The 15,249-nt window shown below is 41.5% G+C and overlaps 1 protein-coding gene across 1 annotated transcript in view; it reads left to right on the top strand.

Annotated features, from left to right (window-relative positions):
• The first annotated feature begins 225 nt into the window (after nt 1-225).
• The window catches only part of LOC143930640 (ephrin type-B receptor 5-like), a 112,869-nt gene continuing 97,845 nt past the window's right edge, over nt 226-15,249 (top strand). Inside the window, exon 1 of the mRNA XM_077455134.1 lies at nt 226-576. Within this exon, the coding sequence (XP_077311260.1) occupies nt 516-576 (61 nt within the window). The 5' untranslated portion in view covers nt 226-515. The remainder of the gene's footprint in view (nt 577-15,249) is intronic.

The raw sequence follows: 15,249 nt of genomic DNA, 5'->3' as shown, positions 1-15,249 counted from the left end.
ATACATTTGGCATTTGAAATCACACGGTAAATGTTAATTTTACTTAATGAACAGGTGTCCTCATCTCAGCGCATATAGACTCTTCCCTGATGAGAGAGTTGGTGCATGTGAGAGTGTGGACATGGTTCTCGGACTGGTGGGGGAGAGTGAGGGGCACTGAGCGTGCACAGATTAGTGAGACAGCTGTGGAGGGGGGTGGGGGTGGCTCAGAGGGAGAATCACAGACTCACACTACCCCTGCGACTGGAAGAGCAGGGAGACAGACACAACTCAGGGAGACAGTAAAAGTCTGAAGCATAGACCATCATGAGGACACCAACACACAGGCGTCTATAGGATGGAAGTGTACCCCCATGATGTGGCCAACTGGGACTCCGCCGTCTTGTTCTTCTCCATCTAGGCAGCCTTTGGGCATCGTCATCAGGTCATGAGGGGACAAGCGCATCCTTGCGATTACAACTTCTGGGCTTCTAATAGGGAGTCAGCACCTGCTTGGTGTAAGTGCAGCAAACATCATGCTTGCCAGAATACTTCTCTGGATCCTTTACCTGCTACCCCTGGTATCTCCTTTAGAAGGTGAGCTTCCAAATTTCCATAGTCTCTCTTTTTCCAAATGTTGGTGCCTTAGCAAAAATGAATGAGAAAGCTTAATCGGCAACTTTGAAACACTGCTTTAACCTATTTGGACAAGAAAATAGCAAATTTGATGACAATTCGAGGAACGGGTCTTGTTGAAGATGTATGTGTTGGCTTCAGGGTAGGGGTGGTTTGGTAACAACGTCATCATAAGTGACCAGGTCTTGTTGAAGATGTTTTGGATTCAGAACAGAGATGGTTTTGTTGTAGTGTCCTCCTCCTAGGTGACTGGGTCTTGGAGTCATATTGGCTTCAGAACAGAGATGGTTTTGTTGTAGTGTCCTCCTCCTAGGTGACTGGGTCTTGGAGTCATATTGGCTTCAGAACAGAGATGGTTTTGTTGTAGTGTCCTCCTCCTAGGTGACTGGGTCTTGGATTCATATTGGCTTCAGAACAGAGATGGTTTTGTTGCAGTTTCCTCCTAAGTGACTGAGTCCTGTTAGAGATATGTTGACTTCAGAACAGAGGTAATTTTGTAGCAATGTCCTTACAGGTGTCTGGATCTTCAAGCTGGGAAACACATTGGCTTTAAAACAGAGGTGGTTTTGTGGCAGTGTCTTCCTAGGTGACTGGATCTTGTTGGAGATCTGTTGGCTTCATACAAGAGATGGTTTTGTTGCAGTGTCCTCTTAGGTGGTTGTCTTGTTGGAGATATGTTGGCTTCAGAACAGAGGTGGTTTTGTGGCAGTGTCCTTATAGGTAACTAAGTTTTGATGGAGACATGTTGGCCTTGGAACAGAAGAGGTTTTGTGGCAGTGTCCTCCTAGGTTACTGGGTCTTGTTGGAGATCTGCTGGCTTTGGACAAGAAGAGGTTTTGTAGCAGTGTCCTCCTAGGTGACTGCGTCTTGTTGGAGATGTGTTGGCTTCAGAACAGAGGTGGTTTTGTGGCAGTGTCCTTATAGGTAACTAAGTTTTGATGGAGACATGTTGGCCTTGGAACAGAAGAGGTTTTGTAGCAGTGTCCTCCTAGGTGACTGCGTCTTGTTGGAGATGTGTTGGCTTTAGAACAGAGGTGGTTTTGTAGCATTGCCTATATAAGTGACTGGGACTCAATGGAGACATGTTGGCTTCAGAACAGAGGTGGTTTTGTGGCAGTGTACTTCTAGATGACTGGGTCTTGCTCCAAGTGACCTTTGATAGGTTCAGACAAACACAAGGATAAGCAAAGGTCTTTTATATGAGATTGACTTACAGACTACAGGCACTCACACAAAGACCATGTAGACTTGTATATATCTTCCTCACACGACCAGATTGACCAACAACTGTGTCCGCGTGGCTATTCAGCTCAGATATCAGCAAATTAGGCCTTAAAACTGTCTGAAAATAGCCTGTAAATTGGAACCTAAAGACCGCGTACACACGCGGGGACTGTTCGCTCAACTTTGTCCGCTGAACAGTGTTTCGGCGGACAGTCCGCTCGTGTGTGGGCTTTCAGCGGACAGTTTCAGCGGACAGTCTGCTGAACAAAGTTTTTCGGAAATTCCGAAAAACTGTCCGCTGAAACTCTGTTTCAGCGAACAGTCCCCTCGTGTGTAGGCTTGTTCGTCAAACTAAGTTCCGCGCATGCTCAGAAAGGATTTACACGCCGAAGTTTGCATTGCAGTGTATAGGACGTCATATTTTTCGTCCCGTCGTACGTGCCGTTCACGTCATCGCGCACGGTTTCAGCGGACTGTTCGTTCGTCGTGTGTGGGCAAGTCCGTCCATGCTAATTTTGAGCGGACTGTCCGCTGAAACTGTTTGACGGACAAAGTTGAGCGAACAGTCCCCGCGTGTGTACGCGGCCAAAGAGTTAGCTCTGATAGGTTCTTACTCCAGGAGACCGTTGATAGGTTTGGACAAACGTAAGGGTGTGCATTTGACATTTTATAGCCGAGGTAGAACTACAGACTAGAGGCACTTATAAGGATGGCATAGATAGGCAGACATGGTCTTCATGAGACCAGTTTGACCAACAACCCTGCCTTAGTAGCTATTCAACTCAGATATCAGCAAATTAGTTGATTATTTAGATTTTGAGTGCAGACAACAGGGAAGGCGTATTATTTGAGTTCCTGCTTATCTATTGCACTACAGAAAAAAAGATTCAGATTTACCACAAACAAGAAACAAATATAGCATAAGAACTAGAAATGTTCTTCACATAACTCAAGATCATTGACATTGTATCAAGCTTTGCTGTGCAGCTGGTTGCTCTATGTAAGTTGACATTACAGGCTAAAAGAGGCTTAAAGGAAAGTCCACCTTCCTAACAACTTTGAGATACGGCAGCAAAATCAGTTTTGTAAATAACATTTATGATGTTTTGCTCCGTTACGCAAACACTTAAAAGATCTACTGGGCTAAAAAATAAAAAAAAAGTTATGATGTTGTAGAAGAGGCATGTCTAAACTTTGTTAATATATTCACTTGGGCAAAACACTGTGACTTTGGCTACTTTGTGACAAGAAGTTTTTTATGTTGGATTTAATTTTTAGATTATAATGTATAGTATATGGTGCTTAAAGTGGTTGTAAAACTCAGAGATGAAATATGAACAAAGCATATCCCTCTATGGTGTGTACTCAATTAAAAGCACTAATGCCGCGTACACACGATCTGACATTTCGGCGGACCAGAGTCCGTCGGACAATTCGATCGTGTGTGGGCTCCAGCGGACTTTTTCTTCCCAAAAGTCCGGCAGACCTAGAAATAAGACTGGCTTCAAATTTGTCTGCCAGACTCGGCTTTTAGCGGACAATCCGTTCGTCTGTGTGCTAGTCCGATGGACTAAAACCGACGCTAGGGCAGCTATTGGCTACTGGCTATGAACTTCCTTATTCTACATCATCACATTCAACCCTGAACTGGAGAATGGGGACGCACAGCATTCCTGTGCGATCTGCAGCTGGTTCCAGTATGAACAGAGCCTCAAGCTATTTCCATACCTGTAGGGAATTTTGACAATGGATAAAGCCTGCCCTAAAATCTCCCAAGAGTCTTCCAAGCTCCATCCTGTCTTCTTTCTAGGAGGGAACAGCTGTTTGTATGACCGCCCCCTAGAGGTAAGGTAGTGAGGTGGGTCATTCTCCCGAGCCCTGCGTATCCGTAGTGCACTCCGTCTCCTGTTGCAGTTGCCGAGCTCAACCACTCTGAGAAGAAAGCGTATTTCGCATGCGTGGGGCTTAAGAAAAGGGTAACAGTCACTTTTGAATCACTGGGGGGCGCTTGTCCTAGCAGATAAACGATCCTAGAAAGAAATATGCTTCAAATTGCTTAGGTGTGACAGCAACTTAGTTATTACCAAAAATATATAAATTTACATTAAATTAAAAAATGTAAAACCCTATCAATTAAAGTGTATAAAAAAACAACAACAATAAAAGTCTCTTATTTGCTCCCTTTTAGTCTGTAAAATATATAGATTTGAGAATGGACGTTAAAGGTGCATAATGATTACAATACATATATAATGAAATCTCAGCAGCAAGATTTATTGAATACAAAAGAATAACAAAATGTTCCAAATACCAAATATAAGTTAAAACCTCCTGTCGGTTGTGTACAGGAATATAGAAGTCCCTCACGTTATCACACCCTCTAGTTATTCTATATGTCTTGCGGTATTATACAGTTCATATGTATGTGTGTGTGTGTGTGTATATATATATATATATATATATATATATATATATATATATATATAATCTATCAGTATCTCATATTTTTGTAAATATTTTATTATGTCTTTTCTTGTGACAACACTGAAGAAATGACACTTTGCTACAATGTAAAGTAGGGAGTGTACAGCTTGTATAACAGTGTCACTTTGCTGTCCCTTCAAAATAACTCAACACACAGCTATTAATGTCTAAACCACTGACAACAAAAGTGAGTACACCCCTAAGGGCTCTTTCACAAGTGCAGACCTTTTAGGTCTGCCTTTCAGTTTTTCAGGCGCACCTCCATGTACCTCCTATGGATCGACGGATGTCAGCGGTGACATGTCTGCTGACATCCGATCCACTCTGATCCGCTAAATGGAGATGGATGGAAACCCTATTTTCCATCTGTCTGGCAGATCAGATCAAATGAAAACGAACATGCGGTCCATTTTCATCGGATCCGCCATAGAGGAGAGCGGGACTCTGACAGGTCCGTCCCTACACAGTGAGCGGAGACCGACTTGACATCTGTCGGGTCATCGGGATAAACGTATCAATGCCTGCTGTGGAAGCGGAGTCCGTCAAAATGGGCATAAGTGAAAATGTCTTAATTGGTCCCAAAGTTTCAAATTTTGTCTGGCCACCATTATTCTCCAGCACTGCCTTAACCCTCTTGGGCATGGAGTTCATCAGAGCTTCACAGGTTGTCAATGGAGTCCTCTTTCACTCCTCCATGACGGAGCTGGTGGATGATAGAGACCTTGCGCTCCTCCACCTTCCGTTTGAGGATGCCTCATAGATGCTCAATAGGGTTTAGGTCTGGAGACATCCTTGGCCAGTCCATCAACTTTAACCTCAGCTTCTTTAGTAAGGCAGTGGTCATCTTGGAGGTGTCTTTGAGGTTGTTATGTTGGAATCCTGCCCTGTGGCCCAGTCTCTGAAGGGAAGGGCATGTGATACCTGGTATCACATGCCTGACGAAGGGGTCCTGCGCGGCTCCGAAACATTGCACTTGTCCTTTGTTATGTGATTCTCTTCATTAAACCTTTTAAAGGAAAAATTGTCGATCCATGGTGTGCTGGTGAATATGTACGCTGGTGTGCTGGTGAATATGTACGCTTGTTTGATGCTTTCAGGACCCAACTGGTAATCGCTGCAGCACCCGCTACTTCATGAGCAACTGATGCCAGGAACGTGTGCGATAGGAATATCGATTTGACTTTGATATTTGTCTGAAGAGAAGGGCTCATGCTCTGCTTCAGTATGTCACAGTACATGTTGCCATTCATGGTTCCCTTAATGAACTGTAGCTCCCCAGTGCCAGCAGTACTCATACAGCCCCAGACCATGACACTCCCACCACCATGATTGACCGAAGGCAAGACACACTTGTCTTTGTACTCCTCACCTGATTGCCACCACATACGCTTGACACCATCTGAACTAAATAAGTTTATCTTGGTCTCATCAGACCACAGGACATTGGTCCAGTAATCCATGTCTTTAGTCTGCTTGTCTTCAGCAAACTGTTTGTGGGCTTTCTTGTGCATCATCTTTAGAAGAGGCTTCCTTCTGGGACAACAGCCATGAAGACCAATTTGATGCAGTGTGCAGTGTATGGTGGGAGCACTTACAAGTTGACTGACACTCCTTCAATCTCTGCAGCAATGCTGGCAGCACTCATACGTCTATTTCCCAAAGACAACCTCTGAATATGACTCTGAGCATTTGCACTCAACTTCTTTGGTCAACCATGGCGAAGCCTGTTCTGAGTGGAACCTGTCCTGTTAAACCGCTGTATGGTTTTGGCCACCGTGCTGTTAAACCGCTGTATGGTCTTGGCAATCTTCTTATAGCCTAGGCTATCTTCTACTCCCCATTCACACCTGAGACCTTGAACACTATTTCATTATATCTGTTATATTTATGAAAGTATTTCATTATATCTGTTCAACAAGTGCAAATAAAAAAAAAAGAAAATAGCTGTTGATCCTGCCAGAAAAGTTGAATGCTTCCTGTACTCTTTGCCTCTGGACAGTTACCAGTTAGCATTGCTCCCAATCTTCGTGGACTACAAAACGCCTCCCAGTTATGGAGAAGAGAGGGAGGTCTTATGTAGTCCTAACACACTCCCTGTCCTACGGTGAGAATACTACTCAGTACATGTACAGTTGTCACCCTAGAACAGTAAGCATGTTAATGGCAGGATTAGCAGGTTAAAATAAAGGTAAAAGAGTGTGAAAAAAAATTAATGCAGCCATCCCATCTAAGGACTGGTAAACTACAATATTATAAATTTTTGTTTTTGAGTTTAAGATTAGCGGCAAAATAAAAGAAATAATAAAAAAAAAAAGGAATAAATTAATTTACGGACTGCCGCACACAGATGTACGTCAGCAGAATGGCACAGGCAGCAAGCAAATGGGCGAACTTGTACGTTTCTTTGAATTTGCCACCTATCGGGTGTGCGCTCCTGCCGCAAGGGTCCCGGGAACGCGATGTTTGCCGGTGGCCCGCGACTGTGGTGAGGAGAGGCAGAACGGGGAGATGCCTTTTGTAAACCAGGCATTTCCCTGTTCTGCCTAGCAACATTAAAGAAATCCACTGCTCCCTGTTATAGCGAGCAATGATCACTGTCATGTTGTAGTAAGCCCATCCCCCCACAGTTAGAACACCTCCCTAGGACACACTTAACCCCTTGATTACCCCCTAGTGTTTAACCCCTTCCCTGTCTGTGTCATTTATACATAAATTATACTGATTATATATACTTATATAATCAGTGGCTATTTGTAGCTCTGATCGCTGTATAGATGTCATTGGTTCCAAAATAGTGTCAAAAGTGTGCGATGTGTCCATCATAATGTCGCAGTCCTGATAAAAATCACAGATCGCCGCCATTACTATCTTCCGAGGCTGAAGTGGTTAAAGAGCCAAATAACTGATGTCATTTAGTGGTACAGTGTATGTAAACTCTAAGTCCCCTTTCACACTGCGTCATTTTGCAGGCGTTATTGCGCTAAAAATAGCACCTGCAAACCGACCTTAAACAGCCGCTGCTCTCTCTCCAATGTGAAAGCTCCGAGGGCTTTCACACTGGAGTGGTGTGCTGGCAGGATGGTAAAAAAAGTCCTGCTAGCAGCACCTTTGGAGTGGTGAAGGAGTGGCGTGTATACATGGGCACCGCTCCTGCCCATTGAAAACAATGGGGCAGCGCGGCTATGCCGCCAGCAAAATGCTGCTGCAGCAGCACTTTGCGGTGGTTTTAACCCTTTCATGGGTGCTAGCGAGGGGGTAAAAAAACCCCGCTAGCGGCCTAATATCACCGCTAAAACGACGGTAAAGTGGAGCTAAAAATATCGCTGTTTTACCGCCGATGCTGCTCCCGCCCCATTGTGAAAGGGGCCTTAGGGCTGGTTCACATCAGAATGCAGTGCAGGAAAGTCACGTTCTGTGCTCATGTTTCCCACGGCACTGCAGGTGCTATCCGCAGCGGGTGTCAATATTATGTTAATGGCATCCCAAATACAGGTCGCAACCAGAGTGTGTTTTGCCAGCACTGGATCACATAGTATAGAAGTACCATGAGATGTGGCTGCAGTGATTTTCCAAAAGCAGTGCATGCAATACTTTTGGTGCAGTGCAATTTTAGCTAATTCGAAATGAATGGGCTGAAATCACATCGCACAGAACTACATGTGAATCGCACAGCAACACCTGATGCATTCCTGTGCAATTCCCAGGCCCTAACAATACGTTTTTTGTTTTTTTTTGACCCTTTTGGTCTGTTAATTATACACTTGTCACGCTGCAGTGGATCACGTACATGTAGGGTCAGTTAGTTAGTCCCCCCCACAGCGTCAGTTAGTGTCAGATTGCCCGCCGCAGAATCACAGTCCCACTATAAGTCGCTGTAGATAGAAAACCCTCATGTATGGGACTTTAAGTGGCAACATGCTAAATTGCATAATAAAGTGTAGCTTGAGGTCCATTATTAAATTATACAAGAGTCTTTAATTAATATCACAAAATATAAAAACACACATTACACAATATAAAAAAATGTCTATTTTACAGTTCCTTGTGGTTTAGTTTACAGTATACTCAAATTTCCATTTGAAATCACCACTCCTTATATATCTTATTTTGCTTCAATAGTGTCAAGTCCTCTACTCTTCTTTTTTGCTGTGACTTAGCTGACCCCAGAGGATCACAGGTTGGGCGTTTTGGCCTGGCTGTCCCTTGGTGATGCTTGAAGGATAAGATGCGGTGACTTTTTGGCTATTTATTTAGTGTTTAATCAACTTTAACAACTTCAACCCCAGAAGGATTTCCCCCCTTAATGACCAGGCCTTTTTTTGTGATACGGCACTGCGTGCAATGCTGTACCCAATTGAAAGTGATGTCCCTTTATTCCCCACAAATAGAGTTTTCTTTTGTAAGAAAATAAACAGGCAGAGCTTACAGACTTTAACGGTACCAGAGAAGGACTAAACAACATTAGGTTCACATTAAGAGCTTTCTTTTGGGGGTATTTTGATCACTTCTACGGTTTTTATTTTTTGCGCTATAAACATACAAAAAAATTTTTTTTGAAAAAATATATTTCTTTTACTTTTTGCTGTAATACATATCCAATAAATAAAAAAAAATAAAAAAATTATCCATCAGTTTAGGCCAATATGTATTCTTCTGTATATTTTTGGTAAAAAAAAAAAAAAATTGCAATAAGCGTACATATTGATTGGTAAAGCGTCCACAAAATAGGGGGTAGATTTATGTAATTTTTATTATTATTATTTTTTTTTTTACTAGTAATGGTGGCGATCAGCTAATTTAAGTGGGATTGCGACATTGCGGTGGACAGATTGGACACTTTTGGCACTTTTTTTGGTACCAGTGACATTATTAAAGTGATCAGAGCTAAAAATATGCACTGATCACTGTATAAATGAAACGGGCAGGGGTTAATACTAGGGGCGATCAAGTGGTTAAAGCGGAGTTCCATCCATTTTTTAGTTTATTAAAAGTCAGCAGATACAAAACCATAGCTGCTGATTTTTAACAAGCAGTTAAACCTGTCCCACGGTCCAGCGATGTGGCTGCCCGGAGCCTCGCTCCTCTTCCCCTCCTCTCCCCTTCCCCTCCTCTCCTCACCGTCATAGCGACTGTGGGCACCCGACTGTGATGTCTTCACGGCCAGGTGTGCACTGCACATGCGCGAGTTGTGCTGCACTCTGCTATTGGCCAGGCAATCTTCTGGGACCTGTAGATCAACCTATAGATAGTTTCTTCACTGTTATTGTTTAATCTTCTGGGACCTGTGACCAGAAGATCACTGGAGGGAGGGGCCACCAGAAATGCCTGTTGCTAGGCACATCGTCCTAATCTGCCTCTTCCTCCTCCATGGAGATCTTCTATCTTCTCTCCTCCGTGCGGCGTCTTCTGGGTAATGGGTCGCGCTGTGTTCTGGGAACTGTGTGTCCCAGAACACAGCGCGCCCCATTTACAAAGCGCTGCGTGACTTGCGGATGCGCAGTAGGAAACAGGCAGTGAAGCCGCAAGGCTCCACTGCCTGTTTCCCTTAGCCAAAATGGGGGTGCCGGGACCCGAGAGCCGAGGGACGGGTCAGCCTCGGGCGGCCGATATTGCGGGCGCCCTGGACAGGTAAGTGTGCTTATTAAAAATTAGCAGCTACAGTGTTTGCAGCTGCTGACTTTTAAATTTTTTTTTTTAAAACCGGCCCTCCTCTTTAAGCAAAAAATGTCAGAAAAAGGCGTAGGCATGAAGGGGTTAAACAATAAAACTTGCAAAAAACGGTTCTTCCAGCGAAAGGGTTAAAGGTAGAAAGAGGACAAAAAAAAAATAGATGAAATGTAAAAATCCATAACAAATGGTAATTTTTGTCATTTATTGAGTGAAGATTGATGGGGTTGTGAGTTCTCTGTCCCTAGATGGATGCAGCGAGGGGAAGATTATGGAGCATAAACTATACATTATTATGCTACCCCCTGATGGTGAGAGTTTACACTCAGAATGTACACACCGACATTCCCAGACACAACAATTGTGCGATTCTATAAATAGTAATGAGCCGTAATGTAAATATTTAAGGTGTCTGTATAGTATGGGACTGATGATCCTCACCTGGTTATTATAACAAGGTGACACTATTCTGACATCTCTCCTGCTATATATCACATAGAAGACTCATGGATTCAGAAATCAGTGTTTTACTTTACTCTGCTGTATAGGTTGGTGTATCTTTTTTTTATGCCTTGAAGCAAAATCCCGGGTAGTAGACAAGTGAAATTTGTTTCCTTACAAATTCACTTTACGAATTTCAACAAATTTGTTAATTCTGAAATATCCGAATTAACGAAACCCCGTTTACATTTTTTTTCAGAATATTAAATTTGAATATTTGAAAATTCATAAATTCATACATTTGTAAATTTGCAAATTCGTAAATTCGCACATTCATAAATTTGTAAATTCGTATTTTCCTACAGCTAATAGTAACGTAACGATTACTAACTATTAAATTATAGGTATTGGAATTTCCTTTCAAATTTAACTGTTAGTGAACGTAACGAATACAAATGTATCTGAAGTTACGAATTATCCAAAATAACGAATGCCACATCTAAATGAATGGACCATAATTAATTAATAATAAAAAATAACATAATAATATATATATTTTTTTAATTATTATTATTATTTATTATTAATTTGTTCTGTTTGTTTTTCAATGCGCCATTCTTTATTTCGGATAATTTCGTAACTTTGGATGAATTCGTATTTGTTACGTTCACTAAAAGCCAAATTTGAAAGGAAATTCCAATACCTATAATTTAATAGTTGGTAATAGTTAAGTTGTTATTAGATACTTATTATATTAGATTTTCAAATTTTCGGGTTTTTGAATTTCAAAATTTTTCATTTCTGAATTTTGAAATTTTCTAATTTAAAAATTTACGAATTTACGAATGTATGAATTTACGAATGTATGAATTTACGAATGTATGAATTTATGAATTTACGAATGTACGAATTTATGAATGTACAAATTGCGCTTATAACAAATGACCCATAAAACAAATAAAACTCGAAACTAATGAAACTAAAATGAACACATTTTCTGGCAGTGCATATGTCTACCGGGTAGATTAAAAAGAAAAAAAAAATAATTATGAAGTTTGTATTTATGAAAAAGTCATAAAAATATTTGCTGCCAGATCCTTTTTCTTGACCTGCACATTTTAGGCCTGAAGATTACTTAAAACCTCCAAATTTATTAGGTGGCGGCAGCCCAAATCTGGAGCAGCTATGCAAAGTAGCCAATCAGCTTCTATCTGCAGCAGAACTTCACCTTACACCCTGGTTCACACTGCACAGCAGTGATTCGCACAGGAATCGCATTCCTGTGCAAATAACATGCAAATCTGTGCGGTATGATTTGAGCCTATTCATTTGAATGGCTCAAATAGCACCACATCCGCATGAAAAGGGTGCTGGTGGATTTTTTTTTTTTTTTTCGCACTGGAACCGGACCACATGGATGTTTATACCTATGCGATTCGGTTCAGGCAAAAAATTGCTTTTAGCAACATGCCTTTGGGATGTCGTTAACTTTTAATTGACACCCGCAGCAGATCGCATGAACACAGTGTGATTTCTGTGCGGTGGGGGAAACGCACATGAAATGCTGTGTTTCCCGCACCACATTAGTGGGAATTAGGGCTAAATGGGAACTTCTGCTGATCCTTCTCCACCTCCTCTTCTACTTTTAACTTTTTTTTTTTTGAGATGGGATTGAGGGACACCTACTAGCAAATGTATGTAGGTATAGGACATGCCTCCCGCCACACCCCCTTTAAAGGAGAATTAACCAAGAAAAAGGTTAATTAAATCTACAAGAACTTTTTTTACCACTACTATTCCTTTATATTGGCTTTAAAAATGTACAAATGCAGCAGTTTAGAATTTGGATAAAAGGTTTAGCACTGGGAAACACTTTTTTTAAAGATAAAAAGTGTATTTTATATACATCTATATAGATCAGACTAAAATGAGGGACAAATGAGGAGGAATGAGGGACAGAGGGACATTGCTCCAAATCAGGGACAGTCCAGATTCTGGCTGCTCCAGTGTTTTTCAGTAAATTCCCCTCTAGGTATTTTCTGAAAGCAAAGACCCCGGAAAATAAAATGGTGGTAGTTGCAGTCCTACTTTAAGCTGCACAATATTAGCGCAATGGTTTATCAAACCCATATTTTTAGTAAAAGAAACACTTAAATAAGTTTTAGTGCACAGAAACACAACATAGTCCCCTGTTTTTATTTATTTTTTGGTAAAATATTAAAAAAGACTGTGTCAAGTAAATAGATATCAAACATGTCAAGCCCCAAAACTGTGCACCCGTCCATGAAATGACAACAAACTCTGGTACCCTAAATTGTCCATAGGCAGCAAGTTAAAAGCTATTACAAGACATTAGTGTGAATAAGGGGCCTATAATTATTGCTCTCACTTTGGCGTGCGTGCTGATACCTTATATGTGTGGCAGAATTGTTTCTCTTCAAAATTTGCATTTGTGGGTACATGAGGGAGGGGGCCTTTAGGAAAAAAAAATGTAAGGGTTTTTCATTATTTTTATTAAATTTTGGTTTAACGTTTTCCTGTTTTTAACTTAGTGTTACTAAACCCACAACAGTAAAATCAGTCTGTATATGCAGTGAAGCATGCTTGTTATACTCACTGTGGAACCTAGGGGGTTAATCCTCTGCATTGTGTAAAAAGGCTGTTTGATCCTGTCTTCTCTGATCCTCCCCTTCTTCCACTGTCCCCAATCCATCTCCTGATAGAACAGAGCCTTGGGGACAAGCTGCACATGCTCAGTTTTGGTGTGTATTACTAGAGAGTTTTTTTTTTTTTCTTGGGAGATTTCATGTGATCAGCACAGGACCAATCAGCACTGTCCAGAGAGAAGGTCAGGGGTCCTGCAGCCTCATAGAATAATTAGAGGGGAATGAAAACTCCTCCCACAAACTTTAACTAGACACTGATAGAAGTCACAAGACTCTATACTGCCTATGAGAAAAGGTCATTAGTCATTTATATTTACTAAAATAACTGCATCTCCATGTTCTGTGTACTGTGGGAGACCAGATATAGTGAATGCAGGGTCCCGGATTTAGTACCACTTTAATTCTTATATCAGCCACAGCGAATGGGTCACAGCTGAACTCCATAATAAGAAGATAATGTCTAAAACCATTCATCATGTGTATTCTTCTTGAATCTCGTGTGCTTTGCGTATTTCTTCCAGATCTGTGCAGTAGTCCAGTGTGAAATTTTCCCTGTAATAAAGACCGCTCACTACTGCTCTCTCTCCTTGTGCAGGGTGACTGGTCTAGTCTCCGCCCCCTCCTGTAGTTTTCTGCAGGCAGCCTGTAGTGGGTGGGGCCTTCTGGGTCCCTCACAGAGCTCTGCTCTCTGCTCAGGCTATGTGCAGCACAGTGATGATGTCACCGCTACTTTTACAAGGTAAAACTTGGGTTTGCAAAGGCATTTGGTATACAACATGGATTTATATCCTTACCATTACACAATATTGTAGGTATAGTAATAAATAATGAATTAAAATACTTTATACCTGAGTTCATTTAAAAAAAATAATGTATATATCTAAATGAAGGAACACATGGAAGTAGTTATTATTTTTCTCTTTTATATTTTCGGTATTGCAAATGTGAAATTATGCTTGAAAGTACATTAGTAGCCAAAACATTTTTCTAGTTTTGAATAGCTTGGGCATTTATTTACTGTATTCATTGAATTCTGTATTTTGACACGTATCCCTTCACTTCCTGTCTTGGTGGAATGTCACGAGGTGAGAGGGAATCTCACCAAAGTGAGAATGAGAATGTTGGCATCAGACTAGGTATCCCTATGAATCCCCCTCCTATTCAAGTGAGAACTTCAAAATATTTGGATTTCTCATCACTTGGAGGTTGGTTATAAGGGATTTGCATAGGCATTCACCCAGCGAAAGTGCTGAATCAAATTCTGTGTGAACGGGGAAAAAAAAAAATGTACATAGGCTTTATCCTGTGCTATTCAAATGTAAAAAAAATGATTTTAAATGCAAAAATATTGCATTTGGTCACTTGATGGAGCTAAGTATTACAGAAAATTCCAATGATACTTAGCTTCATCCAGTGGCCACATTTCATATTTTCTGTTTCTGTTTAACATCCACTTGTGGGCCGCAAAACACACACATATATATACACACACACACACACACACACACACTAGGGTTGCCACCCTTTCTTCAAGTCAAACACAAACACTTTAGCGACGCACGGCAATTTTTTTTATAGTATAAACTATACATATATTTTGCTATTAAATAACATTTCTAAACATATACATTTAAGAACAAGAATCCTCCTTTACATCAGAGTCCACAGAGTTCCCCTTTTACATCTGAACTCGCTGTAAGAGGGGACTCTGCAGACTCTGATGTAAGGGAAGACTCTAACATAAGGGATCCTCTGGGAACCCTGATTTAAGGGTGGAACACTAAGAGCTCTAATGTACGGAGAGGACTCTGATGTAAGGGGAAACACTGTGGCCTCTGGTGTAAAGGGGAATCTGATGTAAGGGGTACTCTGAGAATCCTGATTTACCTTAGTGTACTTACTCAGAGGCAGGAGAGAGAAGGGGGGAAATTTCAGTCACAGACAGGGGTGGATGGTGAGCTCACTCACCCCTTGGCAGTCAGTACCTCTCATCCAGATGTATCTGAGGCTGGACTTCAAATTTCCAGCCAAAACTTACTTTCCTATTCTGAGGCACAGCACTGGGGATTGCAGTGTGGGCAGACACAGAGGGGTAGGGGTGGGGGGAAGAGGTGTAGATCGATCAGGCAGTCTGAAACCCGGACACATGATT

The sequence above is a fragment of the Lithobates pipiens genome, unplaced genomic scaffold, assembly GCF_037356315.1.
Source record: "Lithobates pipiens isolate NorthernLeopardFrog02 unplaced genomic scaffold, aLitPip1_a1.2 Scaffold_25, whole genome shotgun sequence".
Classification (NCBI taxonomy): Eukaryota; Metazoa; Chordata; class Amphibia; order Anura; family Ranidae; genus Lithobates; species Lithobates pipiens.
This window is presented reverse-complemented; position numbering and strand designations above follow the sequence as displayed.